This window comes from Aspergillus viridinutans, assembly GCF_018404265.1.
Source record: "Aspergillus viridinutans IFM 47045 DNA, scaffold_1, whole genome shotgun sequence".
NCBI classification, from domain to species: domain Eukaryota; kingdom Fungi; phylum Ascomycota; class Eurotiomycetes; order Eurotiales; family Aspergillaceae; genus Aspergillus; species Aspergillus viridinutans.
In genome coordinates, this window is record NW_025091217.1 from 4615342 (window position 1) to 4629686 (window position 14345).

A 14345-nucleotide genomic window follows, 5' to 3' on the forward strand; every position below is an offset into this window, starting at 1 on the left:
TCCCGTCGGCTGCGTTAGAAATGTGGCGAGGGTCATATCACGTTCGTCTAGCCACTTACTTCCTGGCAGGTTGGTACCGTGTTACGGCTTCCTCACCTGCTTCCTGTACGTTTGGAGCAACGATTGAGATCGCTCTCGAGTCGACGTTGCTCGAACGGGCTAGAGGTCCGGACACCTGGCGGGACCTCATCCGAAATAGGATGACCGAAGAGAAGCGTTGGTATGCAGCAAGATCAGATAGTTGAGAGTAGCGTCAGGCTTATTTTTCCTCCGCGTCGACATATTCATCGACTTCGGAGGTCCGAGAATCCTTGCGTTCTACAGAGTTTTTGCCCTCGCTCGAAGGTTGGGGAGCTTCTGAGGGTCCGGAGCCAGTGCCACTACCAGGGTTCTTTACATCAACGGCGTCAGATGCAGACGGAGCGGTTTGGTCCTCTTGTTTTGGTATGTGAGGTGGAATTTGGAATTGGTTGTTGTCTTTCTGGCCATCCAGGATGGGCGCGATGGATAGGATTTGTTGGGCGGCGAGTTCGGGGTTTCGAGAGTCACTGTAGTTCGCGGTCAACTTTTGATTGAAGGACGGTAGTAAAAAGAGGCGCCTCCATCACACTTACACATGCGCGCTGATGATCCAGTCCAAGTCCTCCTCACCCTCATCGGGACCTCCGGGGCCCCCGTGAACAAGGCGGAAGAGCCTCGGACGCCATTCCACTCCTTCGTCGGCCCGCTTAGCGGCCTCTTCACGTTGACGATCTTCAATCTTTGACTTTTCGTCCGTTGCCGCCTCGTGGTTACGGGCAATGATCGCCTTGACCGTGCTGTGCCACAACCGCTGCGATTCCCGCTCGCCCTGCTGTTCGATCGGCCGGGTACTGGGCGGTGTATGTTTTGCGTGTGTTGCGTCGAACAGGACATCCTTCTTGTGAGTCTATACATAGTCAGTATGGTTATTCTAGGACACACTCGGGCAGCATACATGAACGTCCTTGATGAACATCTCTCCGTTCCAAAGTCCAGACAGCTCATAGTATACCTCGCCCGTTTTCTCATTCTTGATCGTCCCTCCGATTGCATTGTAGGTGCCGGAAAAGTACCCCTTCGTTTTGAACTCGATATCGGCGACCAGATTGTTCTCGGGACAACGGACGTAGCTGTGATCACCGAGCTCATACTTCATCTTTCCAAAAAGGATGCCACGGGCGTACATATTCGGTTGTGTCAGGATGCTGAACACCGTTCAATTAGTATCAGATTGAACAACGTCTATAGCTGCAGTTCATGAAAGTGGGATATGCGGCCACATACTATCGTTCGCCCTTCTCTGGGTTTTGGCCGCGGTTTAGGAAGCGTAAAATGGCGACACCCTCCATCATACTTGCCGCCGAGTTTCCTAGGAACTTGCTGCGAGGCTTCAACGTCCCGTCAATTCGGATGTGGTGCTCTGGCGCCATGAAGAAGTAGCTGGACTTTGGAGGGTGGTGAGAGGTCTGTTCGGCGATGTAATACCCTCGCGTGCCATCGGGGTAATCCCAGTAACAAGTGAAGGTCTCTCCGAGAATCGGATTCAGCGGCTTCTTCACGCCTCTGCAGTATCCACGTTAGAGAGGATGTCTCATCCTTGGAGACAGAATGGGAGCAAGTCGAGTGCACGTACGGAGGTTTAATGTGCCATCCGCTCAGGTAGAACTTGACGACGGAAACGAAGCGCTCGAGGGGGTCATCGATCGTGGGCATGGGAAGAAGCGTCTCCGGATGAGCCATGAAGCTTTCAATAGGGGTCATGATTAGCCAGAGCATCACAGCGAGGTTCGAGCACACATACTTTGTGATCCGTTCCAACATGGAGCGAGGCTCCAGAATGAAGGTAGGCAGAACGACCCGACTCAGGTCTGCGCCCGGTCGGAGCTGGGAAATGATATGAGACAGCACTGAGCAAAGGAGTAAGCGCCTATATTACAGCCGAGAATAGAGCCTCCGGGGACGAGCTCCTTGTTGCAACTGAACCTTATAGTAATTACATACCATTGCCCTGTTCAGGCTCAACGACCTCCTCTTCCCCGCTTCCGGCTTCTGGCTTTGATTCATCCATGGAGGAACGAGTACCTGAGGAAAGATGGAAAAAGGAGGCCCAGTCAGCGGACATGACAGAATGAACTGACGGATTTTGATGTAGATGGCTAAGGATATATAGAAGACAAGAACAGATGGAAACAAAATTCGTGGTAATGATAAGGTAACCAAAGTATGCACGGAAAAATTAGGCGGAGAGAATGATTAGAGGGGAAGGACGAGCAAGACAGACGGGTATGACGTGTTGGGGAGAAGACAGCAACAACAGTCATATTACGGAGTAGATATTTGACAGTATGTACTCCGGAACTCTACTTACTGGAAGTGGCCACAGATGAACGCCGGCGGATATGCGGAACAGTCACAGGCATTTCGTTACTGTGATATAAGAAGCAGTAGTAATAAGTAGAATCAGATAGATAGAATGTATCGCGTAGGGAGGGGAGGGGAGAGGAGAAAGAGAAAGAGAACGAGAAAAAGAGGTCTTCTTGAAGGAAAAGTCGCTTTGGGGAGTCTTTTTCTGATGTCTCTTTTCTTTCCTTCTGATTGATAGATAGATATTTATGGAACCAGTTGACAGGTCTTGTGGTTCCTTTGTGAGAGGAGACTTGCGCAGTATCTACATCAGGATGAAGTTGGGAGAATGAGAGAAGAAACAGAGAGGATTTTGTATCGATGACACTTTTTCCTTTTTCCTTTTTTTTCCCCTTTCCCCTCTTCGCTTGACTATTGTGGCATACTATTTTTTTTACATTAACCACTTTATTTTAATCCGGTCGACAATAATAGTACTCTTGTTTTGCTCATAGTCTAGTTTATACTGGGGTGGAGCAGCCGGCAGGGAGTGACGTTGCCAATACAGAATCCCAGAGAAGGCTGAGGAGGTATCACCATTTCAATCCCCACAAGTCCTACAAGAGTCCAAGTCAGTCATTTACCTACCATATTTAATGACGATGGTAAGATGGTCTCAATCAATTTCTCCTATTTTCATCTACTGTTTATCCCCTAACGTCAGGATCTTATACTTTGTCTTTCAACCCCCGTCACATGCGCAATCGTATTTCTAGTTCTCACCGACTGATGGCGAGGGGCAGAAGCTTGGCGGGTGGGGTTTACTTAGGGAGCGTGTACGCCGTACTCGTATAGATACTTTTTTGATCTATTGGTTAAGAGTAACTCGAACTGGGTCTATATCTATCTATCTGCCTAGTATCTGTAGTCTATGCCTAGCTGTCTACCAAGTATCTGGGTAAATTAGTCTCAGAGACCCTGCTTACACCATCATCCCGCCCCTAACTATATGAAGCAAACCCAAGTCAAGCAATGCCATGGGTGATTATATAGGCAACCATGTCTAAGACCTCGGCTCAGAACCTTGCCGTCATTGGCACATCCCCTTGAGTAACCTCCTTGACGAATTCCATATCCGGTTGATAGAGCATGACATGAAAGTGTTCAACTGCATGGACCGACTTGAGCGACTTCCAGTTCTTGAACCAAATGACCTGTGCTTGTTTAGTACACTGAATCTCTCATCGCCAGTTAGGACAGCAAACCTGTTCAGCCGGCACCCGCAACCGAAACGTCCTTGTCACATAATCATCAATCTCCTTCCTCGCTTGAGGCGTCAAATCATCCGTGGCAGGATCATCTTCCAGCTCGAACTTGGTCCACACCACAAGATGCACAATGTCCTCCTCGACCCCATATGGCCAGTCATTATACAAAATCCGAATGTCCTCTGCATGAAATCACGTCAGAACGACCAGTCCAGTCAACAATAGGGGCAAACGAACCATCGAACTCGAACGGCCGCCCCTTGGGCCTCAGATCATCCGCCTGTCCATCCCCCCAGCGGAGCCTTTTCTTGACCATGAATCGCATGATCGATCCATACTTGGCCACAATGTGCGCTTTAAATTCAAGATACCTTCTCAGTTCGCTCGGAACGCGCTGGAACAAATCTATCCGGTTACTTCCTGGTTATAACATGTCAGCAACTGGTTGCCGCACATTACTCCAACCCGGGCCCACTTACTAACAATCTCCTTTACCGTCTCCCAATCCTGCCTCTTGTACTCCGTATCTGGTGTCGACAGAATGGCAATGGACTTGGCCGGCAAGTCGCGCAGAAACGCAGGACATTCTGCCGGCCACTGCGACGGGGGAACATTGACGAGCCAGTACGGTAGTTTCTCCGTCAAATTCCTGTTTTGAGCTAGGTGCGTAGTTGAGACGCTGATGGTAGTTGATTCAAAGTTCTCATTGACAGCTGTGAATGCCGCTGTTGGCGTTGAGAGGCTTGTATTTGTAGGCATTGTGTTGTTGGTCTGTATAAGCAAATCCCCTCGCGTAGTTTTGGTATACTTCGGTGAGTACCGAAGCGAACGAAATGAGATATGCGCTTAGGCAACACTTACACTACAGGATGGCAAGATGGAAAGAGCAATCAGAAAAGACATGCTGTGTGGAGAAAGGATAAGTCCCCCCAGACGGTGGGATAAGATTATGAACTCCTAGAGTTGAATTGACCCGATCAGCGCAAAGGGACCGTTAACTGGTAAGGGGGATCGACCCGTCAAAGGACCCGCAAGAGCACCCAGAATGTTCTCCTATTGATTGGATAGCTTTTAGCTTCTCCTTCATATAGTAATACAATAAGGGTAAAATATTTGAGCCGGCTTCATTCTTTTCACTCAATCTCTCAATCTCTGGGGCAGTCCAAGCCAAGAACAACAATGAATGCAAGTGAGCCTAGGGAGAATGTCAGAAGCATTGTTCTCCACTGCGGAACGGCGCCATTGTCAATCATTAATTCGCCCTAAGCAATGCTGAAACAGCTTTTTGATATCAGATATTTACCTCGAGTATCCTGTTTTTTCCAACAAAAACGTAGATATATCGGTACGAACTATCTACCTTAGGGTCAATATCATACGGTCCAGAGGCATAGTCTCACAAACTGCGGTTCACAGCCTACTTCACACCATCAGGATGCGGTAAAATCCTCATCGTACGCTTCGTATAAGCAGTCTACTACTCATGTCCTAATGCTGGATTCTAAGGTTCACCGACGATGTGTCTGACGCCATAGCAAGGTCCTAGCTCAGTTCCGATTCAAAAGTCTATCATCATGTCGATTTCGCTTGAATACTGGGTACCATGTGCAGTTCCTCTCGATACGGCAACTAAGACGCAGTGAGAGCCGCAATCTCAGGCCCGTCCGATCGAATGATTGTTACTCCCGCTGCTTCACACTCTCGCTTGGCCTCCTCCCATCCTGCATCAGGATCGACGCTTCTGGTCGCATCCTCGACAAGATAACTTTTGAACCCTGACCTCGCGGCATCCATAGCCGTGTATTTGACACAATAGTCACCAGCGATCCCCACTGAGAACACATGCGTGATGCCCCTCTCTGCCAGCACTGCTTTGAGATCAACGTCCACTGACTGAGCATGAACGGCCGGGTCAAGGTTGCCGAACGCATCAGAGAAGGCAGAGTACATCTCAACACGCGCATCCATGCCCTTCTTCACGTGCAGGTCAATCTTACTGCTGTCAATCTCAGGGATGATAGAGGCCCCCTTGGTCCCTCCAACACAATGAACGGGCCATAGCCTTTGCTCCTTGGTCTCGTTTTGCTTCCCAGGCGCCGGATTGGTCATCTGGAAGACGGACTCAAAGGGGCGATTGTTAGGCTCGGGATGATTGCTCGCAAAAGATACATGATTTTGGGGGTGATAATCTTGCGAGGCTACACGTATCACGAAGCCTGGGTTGGCGAGCAAGTTATTAATGAGTGGTGCAATGGAGCGAGCCCCTTGTACCGCGAGTGATCCATCCTGTTGCTATGAGCTTCTTTCCACAGACATGAGAGCAAGCTGTGCTGACCGGTGGGCAGAAATCTTCCTGCATATCTACCACAAGTAATGCTGCCTTCATCATGAGTTGGGTGTGACAGCTTTCTTGGGTTAAGAGTCTATTGAAATCAGTTTGTATTGCCCTTCCAGAAGCAATGGTCGACCCCTATATGGGCACGAAGTATGCGCGTTTTCCTTTTATTCTAGGTTTTGTCTGAGTTATGGGTAGCCTGGTTGTCACACTCTCCAGTCAGATAATTTTCATGCGCAGTCTGAAGACAATGCAAACATCGAGCAGCCTGGGAAGACACATTGTCGTAGGATGGCACTGGTTAGATCGAAATGACGGGGACATATACCCCATGATAGAGTCACATGATTCCGCTCCGTTTGGCCAGAGGAACCGGGAAAGATTAGCGTAAGGCTTGCAAAGGCTGACAATATCGCCTAAAATCCATGATGGTGTCAGGGTTATTTTGGCAGGTATCTATCAGGACCTGTCAGGAACTTCTTCAGCTGTTCTGTATCACGACTCTCAACGTTCATCCACGGTCAGTTCCCCAAAGGGTTAGCGCAGGATCAGCGCCTGCTGACTCAGCTCAGCACCCAAAAGCTTCGTGTGGAGCAAAAACACACGCAAGATTCTTCACTTCTGTCATCAGGGCTGCGGCCCTTCATCCATCTGTCGAGATCATACAATTGACAACAGTACATCAGGCTCATTTCAAGACGCAGATAATGAGAGGCGTTCTCAAGGTATGTACCACGAAGTATGAATTTCTATCAACCCATGCTGTGCCATCACATGATGATCTCTTTTTATTGGAGCTGTCCTAGCTACACGATGCGGACAACCTTTTTATACGCATAATTAGATTTCTGATAATTTACACTTTGTTTCCTTGGTCACTGCTCTTGCAAGCATCACCATTCAATCTGCTAATTGAAAGCAGCTCTTACAAGGAACAAGTGAACACACCTTCCAGCCTCCTTGATTTTGGTCTCGCAAAGTCGACTCCCAAGCCGGCACCTCCGTTTCTCCTAAGAATAACACATCACACTTGGTGATATTCGATTATATCGCCGCTCACCATGGCTCATGACCCTCGACTATCCAGTGTGGGAGCTACCACTCCCAATCCGCCTCCTCCGCCCCCTCCTCCACCCCCGGAGACCTCTACGACAGGCACAGGCGAGGCCCAGGCCGCAGAAGCAGCTGCACCCGCACCGTCGTCAGACTCATCCAAGCTGAAGTTCTGCACAGTATGTGCATCGAACCAAAACCGTTCGATGGAAGCCCATCTCCGGCTCTCCACGGCGCCCTCTCCCTTCCCCGTTATCTCATTCGGAACAGGTTCCCTGGTCCGTCTTCCAGGACCATCCATCACTCAACCTAATGTCTACAACTTCAACACCACCTCGTACTCGCAAATGTATGACGAGCTCCTCGCCAAGGACGAAAGACTCTACCGTAATAATGGCCTTCTGAACATGCTTGACCGCAACCGGAATTTGAAATGGGGCCCGGAGCGTTTCCAGGACTGGGTTCCGGGGATGCCGCGCGTGGACCACGTGTCGAAAGGCGACAAGGGTGCTCTGGGCACGGAAGGAGGCACGGTCGACGTGATCATCACCTGCGAGGAGCGGTGCTGGGATGCCGTCGTAGACGATCTCATGAACAAGGGCGCGTCCCTCAACCGACCAGTCCACGTGTTCAATGTCGATATCAGAGATAACCATGAGGAAGCCCTGGTAGGAGGAAAGGCCATCCTCGAATTAGCCACGCGACTGAACGATGCGGCCACCCAGGAACGTAAGATTCATGGTGCCGAGGGCTGGGAAAACGGTAACGGCGACGCCCGTAGGAGCTTCGACGAACGCGTTCCCGAGATTCTGGCTTCGTGGCAGGAGAAGTGGCCTAATTTGCCGGCTTTGTGGACTTTGGCCTGGCTATAGTAACGAGAATCAATAGTGCTTCGCACTTGCATAACGATAATCCGTGAATTAATATGACTTTTCTCTGCATATTGGGCAGTCAGTGTCTTCTTGTAGCTATTAACGTACAAATATCACCGGACAGTCGAATAAAATCCAACTCCAACTAAGCAAAAGGGTATCTCTTGAACAAAAAGCCCAACCAGGTCGAACGCCCGTTTTCCAAATCCATAATATCATCTCTGACCCAAAAGTATCTCTCGTCGCTCCCTATACCACCGCTCCAAACACGCCCGTCTCTGAGCCTGCGTCATACCCTCCACCACAAGCGCAAACTCCGTGGCACTAGCGAACCCGAACCGCTTCGCCATACTACAAAACTGACGCTTCACCACCTCCCGTGGTGGATGGAATCTATACCGGATGGGCCGGCCGTCCTTGTCGAGAATGGAGTCCCGCCCGGTCCTGTCTTGCGAGGACCCGAAGACCTGTATGTCGCCGAGATTTTCATCGGCTAGCTCGGCACGCCGACTGAGGCGCTCTTCCACCTTGGACGACCCGATGACTTCGTTGTTCAAATGGGTGTATTCAACGCCCGCGCCGGCGAGGATGGCCTGGATGGGATCGTGTTTCTGCGCGGTCACTGCGGCCTGGGCCTGGGGCGCGGCGTCGTCGGCGTCGCCGCGGATCATGGCGGCTAACTGGCTCATGACCTGGTCGTCTGGATTCTTGGGTTCGGAGCTGGTGTCAAGCGTGGTGGTCGCTGCGTCGGTTTCGTCGACGTCGATGTCCATGACTTGGACGCCGGCCTTGCTCTCGGCGACGTTGGTCTTGTTGACAATGTCCCTGAGGACGATGTTGTTGGTTTTGAACTCGAACAGATTGTCCAGCCCGAAGATCTCGCCCTTCTGGTCTTTTTTCTCCTGCACTCCTTTGAAGTATCTCCGTTCGGAGCTGGCGTTATAGCCGATGTTGGCCTGCTGTTGCTTGTATATCTGACGCGCGTAGACAATTTCCTCGATCGTGCCGGCGGAGATCAGGCGGAAGACCTCGACGTTGCGAGCCTGTCCAATTCGGTACGCTCGGTCCTGGGCCTGTAAGTCGTGCGAGGGGTTCCAGTTCGGGTCGACGACAACGACTTTATTCGCCGAGGTGATGTTCAGGCCAACGCCTCCAGACCGGGTTGAGATTAGAAAGACAAACTGCTTTGGGTCGGAATTGAACTCGTCGACAACCTTTGTCCGCTCCTCATAAGGCATGGAGCCGTCCAGGTAGCTCACATTGTAGCTAGTATAATGAAAGAGCATCTGCAGCATCTTGAGAAGACGGACGCTGTGCGAAAACACCAGCACCTTATCACCGTTCGCATGCCACCATTTCAGAAGCTTGCGGAGGACCTTCCATTTCCCGCAGAATTCGGGGTTGGCGTAGTTGACAATGGAGTCTCGGGTTCGATAGAGCTGCTCCCACTGGTCGGGCACGGCAATCTCCAGCATCTCTTTATCCTTCTCTTGCTTCTCCAAGGAGTCTGCCCCTTGCGGTATGAGTGTTGCAAGGTGGTTGCTGAGCTTCTGGAGTATGGCTATAGCGGGGAATACATAGTTCTGCCATCTGCCTCCGGAGGGCAGAAACTGCCGGCAGCACCAGCCTGCTTTCTTTCCTGAGCCACAGTCACACTTGTCGGAGGATGCCTTGATGTACTGAACAATGTCGCTGTCGAGGATGTTTTCGTAAGCACTTGCCTGCGTCTCGGTGAGCGGACAGAAAACGACTCGGTCGCTCTTCTTTGGAAGCTGATCGGCTATCAGTGTCTTCATGCGCCGTAGGAAAAACTGAGGTAGGAGATTCTCGACGAGCTTCTTCGCTGTCTTGCGCGCTTTGCTGAGTTGGTAAAGAGTGGCATCGTGTGACTGTCCAATTCTCAACGGCTCTGAGATGGTACGTCTCCAGATCGTAACCGGGCCAAGTTTCCCCGGATTCGTCCAATTGAGGAGTGTCCACAATTCTTCGTATTTGTTCTGAATGGCGGTCCCCGTCAGCCCGATTCTGCAAAGTGCATTGACCAAGTTCATCGCTTTTGTTGTTTCCGAGCTGCGTTCCTTAATGATGTGGCACTCATCCGCCACAACGCAGTCCCATTCGACCATGTTCACGGCGTCCTTATTGTGCAGATATGTGCCATAGGTTGTAATGAGAATTTCCAAGCGACCTGACCTCGCGGCTTGCAGTGCGAGCTCCTTGTTGTCCCCATGGTATGTATCAACATGCCACCAGCCCCAACGGTTGAATTCCGAAATCCAGTTCTGGATCAAGGTCCCTGGACAGACGATCAAGGTGCGCGGATACCATCCGTCCCGGCCACTTCGCCTCATCTTTCTCATCCTTTTGGCGTCTCGTTCATCACCAGTCTTCCCGTATGCAGCAGTGAGGAAAGTAATCACTTGCACCGTCTTTCCCAGACCCATATCGTCACCCAGAATGCCCCCTTTCTGATAGACAAAAAGCTCATGGAGAAAGGCGGCACCTTCGACTTGATAGGGTCGCAACCATTGGGCAATGGGGGCCGGGATTAAACCGAGCGAGTATGGAAGGGTTATATCCTCGTACTTCGCGCAAGGTTCTATATTCCTAAATGCAGGTCTCTCCTTTAGAAACTCCAACCGCTCATCGTCCGAGAATTCCACGTCATCGAAATCTGGTGGCAGCTTCAACCCGGACTCCTTCAGGTGGTCCATCCGCCGGTCGAACTGTCTTCGACGCTTCTGCAGATAGTCCGGAAGCGTATACTCCATGAGCTCATCGTCCGAGGGAAGCTCTTCCCCATATGTCCTCAGGACGGGTCGCGTACGAGTGGATTTCTCGTCCTCTTTCTTCGGCCTTTTGCCGACAAACGAGTCAGGATTCGCCACTTTGCTTTTCTTAGACTTGCGAAGATTGGCACTGCTGCGCTTTCGCTTGATAGCTTTCCTCTCTTTGAACTGCTTATACGCTGCTTCGCCATCGTTGAAGGAATCGTCGCCACTGTCGGTATCGGCTATATCAACGACGGAGGTATCACGGTTGGAAGGAGACGATAACTGCTTGATCCTCGGACACTCATGATCAGAGACGGACTGAGGTGGTTCGGGGTCTGACTTAAGTACACGGTCTCTATCTAGACACAGATTTCTCAGATTAGCTCGTAGCTAAAGCGTACATGCGGAGAAACATACAGCGAGGAGGTATTGACGGCTTGGAGGAATGAGTGCCATCGAGATCGTCATCTTCCGTATCGTCAACAGTTGATACGTCGGTGGCTTGTAACTCCCAATCTCCGCCCATGCTGAAGAACAAGGAGGAGCAGGAAATTTGTCTCCAAACGCGTGGAGGAAGTGCTGGTGAGAATGCGGAGTGCGGATACTTATCAGGCGGATTTCCCGACTGGGAAAAGAGCTGTTGGCCGCAAACTGAATTTGTCTGCTCTCACTTTCGACCTCCGCCGTCCTTTCACATTCGTTTGCCCGCGCAATTGCTCGTACGTCATTTGGGATTGGGATAATCCTGAGTCAAATTTCATCGCCTTTACAAGCGCTTTTTCTTCATTGTTGCTTAACATTGCTTAACACCTGGCTGGCGTCCTGACGTCTGGAAAAATTGCTCGTGACTGGCATTATAGCGAACGGTTGCGGAACTGGTTGATAAGGCACAGAGATTGGTGGACCATAACGATAACTTGAAGGACTCAAAATGCCTCTCGATACCTCTACGACGTATCCGCTTACGAAGCTGCGCCTTGATGGACGCCGCTGGAACGAGCTCCGTCTTCTTCAAGCCCAGATTTCTACCAACCCCGCCAGTTCTGGGTCATCCTTTTTGTCCATGGGAAATACATCGATAATGTGCTCTGTTCATGGTCCCGCGGAGGGAAAGAGGGGGGACGCGACAGGAGGTGCTGCAGGATCAGCCGGAGCTGTGGTCGAGGTCGATGTCAACGTTGCGGGGTTTGCAGGCGTTGATCGCAGGAGGAGGGCTGGGGGCAGCGACAGGTATGAGACCTTATTGCTACGCTTCGTCTCTTTCGCTACGTTCTAACATGTCCCGACATAGGCAATCTTCGCGAATTGCGACGATCCTGCGATCGGCCTTCCAATCCCACCTTCACACCCACCTCTATCCACACAGTACGATTAGCATTCACGTCTCAGTCCTGTCGGCTGACGGGTCTCTCCTGGCCGCAGCGGTCAATGCGTGCACCCTGGCCCTTGTCGACGCCGGTATTCCCATGCCGGGCTTGCTTTCTGCCTGTACCTCTGGCATGAGCGGGAGCGCCTCTACGCCACGTGATCCTCGGAATGACTTCCTGGATCCCCTTCTAGATCTGTCACTGCCTGAAGAACAAGAGCTTCCTTTCCTGACGGTTGGGACAACAACAGCTGTTCCCGTTGGAGAGGACGCTATGGACGAGGACGACGAAGATATGAAGGTCTCCATGATGGTGATGGACTCGAAAGTCCATTGCACTTATCTCGAGACAATGCTTGCCGTCGGAATCGACGGATGCAAGCAAATCCGGGAGATCTTGGAAGGAGTCATCAAAGGGACAAACCGGGGAGTATGATATCTACTTGACATCATGTGTCTCGATACTTTTATACCCTGCATGTATACTCTTGGGAGTTGGGCGTCGCGGTTATGATGATAGATGGGGTGATTGTACCTTTGAATGATTCATATTTTTTTTTCTTTTTACCATTCCATTTCTTTTACACGTTGATAAAACCCTATAAGGCTAAGCTCGTTTTTTCAATAAGCAGAGACCCAGTTCCTTAGCATAGATTCCAATAATGTCCTGGGGGCCAAAGCAGCCAAGCGGCCGAAATGTGCTCAATTCCACTCGCAGCCAAACCCTAATTGGTTTGGACTGCAGCCCAGTACTTCCTAGCAAACAGCAAACTGAGGCCTTTCGAGCACAAATTATGAAACAGAGCAGAATACTCGAATTGATATCCACCCAATGACTATGAGAATCATGCGATCGAGCCACAGAAGAGCAGAGAGAGCGCCGGGGAGCAGCTCATTTGTTCCCTGATGGGCCTGTCTAGTTGTACGACTTCACTTTCTCCCAGGGTGTCACTGCTTGCTATCTTTATCTAGATAACCGCCTTGTTTCCTCTTCACAATTCTTGCCTCTATTACTCTGCTCTTCTCTCTTCTCCCGTTCTCTATTCCACCTTTCCTCCCTGTCCCTGTCTGCCAGGTCAGGGATTGACTGACTCGCTACCTCAAGTGCATCTCATAGGAAAATCCCTAAACTTTCACATGTACAATCGTCTATCCCACCAGTAGAATGGATCATATGCACCACGATATGGACTCCATGACTTCAACCATGACCATGGCCATGTCCGCAACCTCGACTGTCAGCGCCGCCATGAGCACCGGCAGCTCTCATAGCATGAGTGGCATGGGTGATATGGGTGGCATGGGTGGCATGGACGGCATGCACTCGTCTTCCTGCAAGATCTCGGTATGCAGACTCGGAGCACAGCACCGACGACAATATCAAACAATAAACCACCGGCTGACCTCCCCAACCGTCTAGATGTTGTGGAACTGGTACACCATCGATTCCTGTAAGCTTTTTGACTCTCTCTTCTCCCTCCACGATTCTAACGCCAACCATCTCCAGGCTTCCTCTCCAGCCAATGGCACATCACCTCCCGCGGCATGTTCGCCGGCTCCTGCATCGGGGTCATCTGCCTCGTCATCTGCCTCGAGTTCCTCCGCCGCGTCGGCCGCGAGTACGACGCCTTCATTGTCCACCGCGCCCGCCTGAGAAAACAGTACCTCTCCACAACCGCCTCGTCCCAAGGCCTGACCGCCGCCGAGGACGCTCCCGAACCTACCCCCGGCGTCGAAGGCGCAGCATCCAAAGCCGCAGCGCAGACGATCTGCAGCGCCTTCGAGGACAAGACGCCCGTCCGCCCCACGCTGATCGAGCAGCTGGTGCGTGCCCTGCTGCATATGCTGCAGTTCGCGGTGGCGTACTTTGTCATGTTGCTTGCCATGTACTTCAACGGGTACATCATTATCTGTATCTTCATCGGGGCGTTCCTGGGTTCCTTTATCTTCTCCTGGGAGCCTTTGAATCTGCAGAAGGAGTATGTCGTTCTCCTCCCCCTTACCTTTCCTCGGATGATATGCAAAGGGCTCGATCTGACCTGTGTCTTCGTCTTAGGAATGATGCTACAACGGTCACCAAATGCTGCGGATAGATATTGCTCGTTGATCCGGCCTGCAATTCGTTTGAGTCGCTCCCGATTCAAGCGTTCCGCTTCTCATCTCTTAGATCTGTGGTGGAGTGTACACGCTGTTGACCAAGATACCTCCAAGGGGTCTGTAATATGAAACCTGTGACGACAATCAAGAAGAACACAAAAGTTTACCATCCAGTTTCATGATCAGTTTTGTAGTCGTTTTATTGACGTAAAATCA

At 51.0% G+C, this 14345-nt stretch overlaps 7 protein-coding genes across 7 annotated transcripts; 3 read left to right on the forward strand and 4 right to left on the reverse strand.

Moving 5' to 3' along the window:
* Positions 1-259: 259 nt before the first annotated feature.
* Aspvir_001310 (OSBP family protein) lies at positions 260-2143 on the reverse strand (the record flags this gene model as incomplete). The annotated part of the gene is made up of 7 exons (XM_043266436.1): positions 260-548; positions 615-928; positions 977-1226; positions 1306-1584; positions 1655-1765; positions 1823-1928; positions 2023-2143. 7 exons carry the CDS (start codon positions 2141-2143, stop codon positions 260-262), a joined length of 1470 nt encoding a protein of 489 aa, XP_043122371.1.
* A 1297-nt stretch (positions 2144-3440) lies between these two features.
* On the reverse strand, positions 3441-4391 carry Aspvir_001311 (GIG1 family protein; the record flags this gene model as incomplete). Its single annotated transcript, XM_043266437.1, has 4 exons — positions 3441-3578; positions 3630-3814; positions 3870-4052; positions 4112-4391. 4 exons carry the CDS (start codon positions 4389-4391, stop codon positions 3441-3443), a joined length of 786 nt encoding a protein of 261 aa, XP_043122372.1.
* An 870-nt stretch (positions 4392-5261) lies between these two features.
* Positions 5262-6018, reverse strand: Aspvir_001312 (nicotinamidase; the record flags this gene model as incomplete). Its single annotated transcript, XM_043266438.1, has 2 exons — positions 5262-5918; positions 5968-6018. The coding sequence occupies 2 exons, from the start codon at positions 6016-6018 to the stop codon at positions 5262-5264; spliced, it is 708 nt and encodes a 235-aa protein (XP_043122373.1).
* A 1010-nt stretch (positions 6019-7028) lies between these two features.
* ssuA (RNA polymerase II subunit A C-terminal domain phosphatase) lies at positions 7029-7892 on the forward strand (the record flags this gene model as incomplete). The annotated part of the gene is made up of 1 exon (XM_043266439.1): positions 7029-7892. One exon carries the CDS (start codon positions 7029-7031, stop codon positions 7890-7892), a length of 864 nt encoding a protein of 287 aa, XP_043122374.1.
* A 215-nt stretch (positions 7893-8107) lies between these two features.
* On the reverse strand, positions 8108-11192 carry Aspvir_001314 (putative DNA excision repair protein (Rad26L); the record flags this gene model as incomplete). Its single annotated transcript, XM_043266440.1, has 2 exons — positions 8108-11025; positions 11084-11192. The coding sequence occupies 2 exons, from the start codon at positions 11190-11192 to the stop codon at positions 8108-8110; spliced, it is 3027 nt and encodes a 1008-aa protein (XP_043122375.1).
* A 405-nt stretch (positions 11193-11597) lies between these two features.
* Positions 11598-12468, forward strand: Aspvir_001315 (exosome non-catalytic core subunit SKI6; the record flags this gene model as incomplete). Its single annotated transcript, XM_043266441.1, has 2 exons — positions 11598-11896; positions 11958-12468. 2 exons carry the CDS (start codon positions 11598-11600, stop codon positions 12466-12468), a joined length of 810 nt encoding a protein of 269 aa, XP_043122376.1.
* A 771-nt stretch (positions 12469-13239) lies between these two features.
* Aspvir_001316 (high-affinity Cu transporter CTR3) lies at positions 13240-14125 on the forward strand (the record flags this gene model as incomplete). Its single annotated transcript, XM_043266442.1, has 4 exons — positions 13240-13377; positions 13453-13483; positions 13540-14011; positions 14089-14125. The coding sequence occupies 4 exons, from the start codon at positions 13240-13242 to the stop codon at positions 14123-14125; spliced, it is 678 nt and encodes a 225-aa protein (XP_043122377.1).
* Positions 14126-14345: the final 220 nt, after the last annotated feature.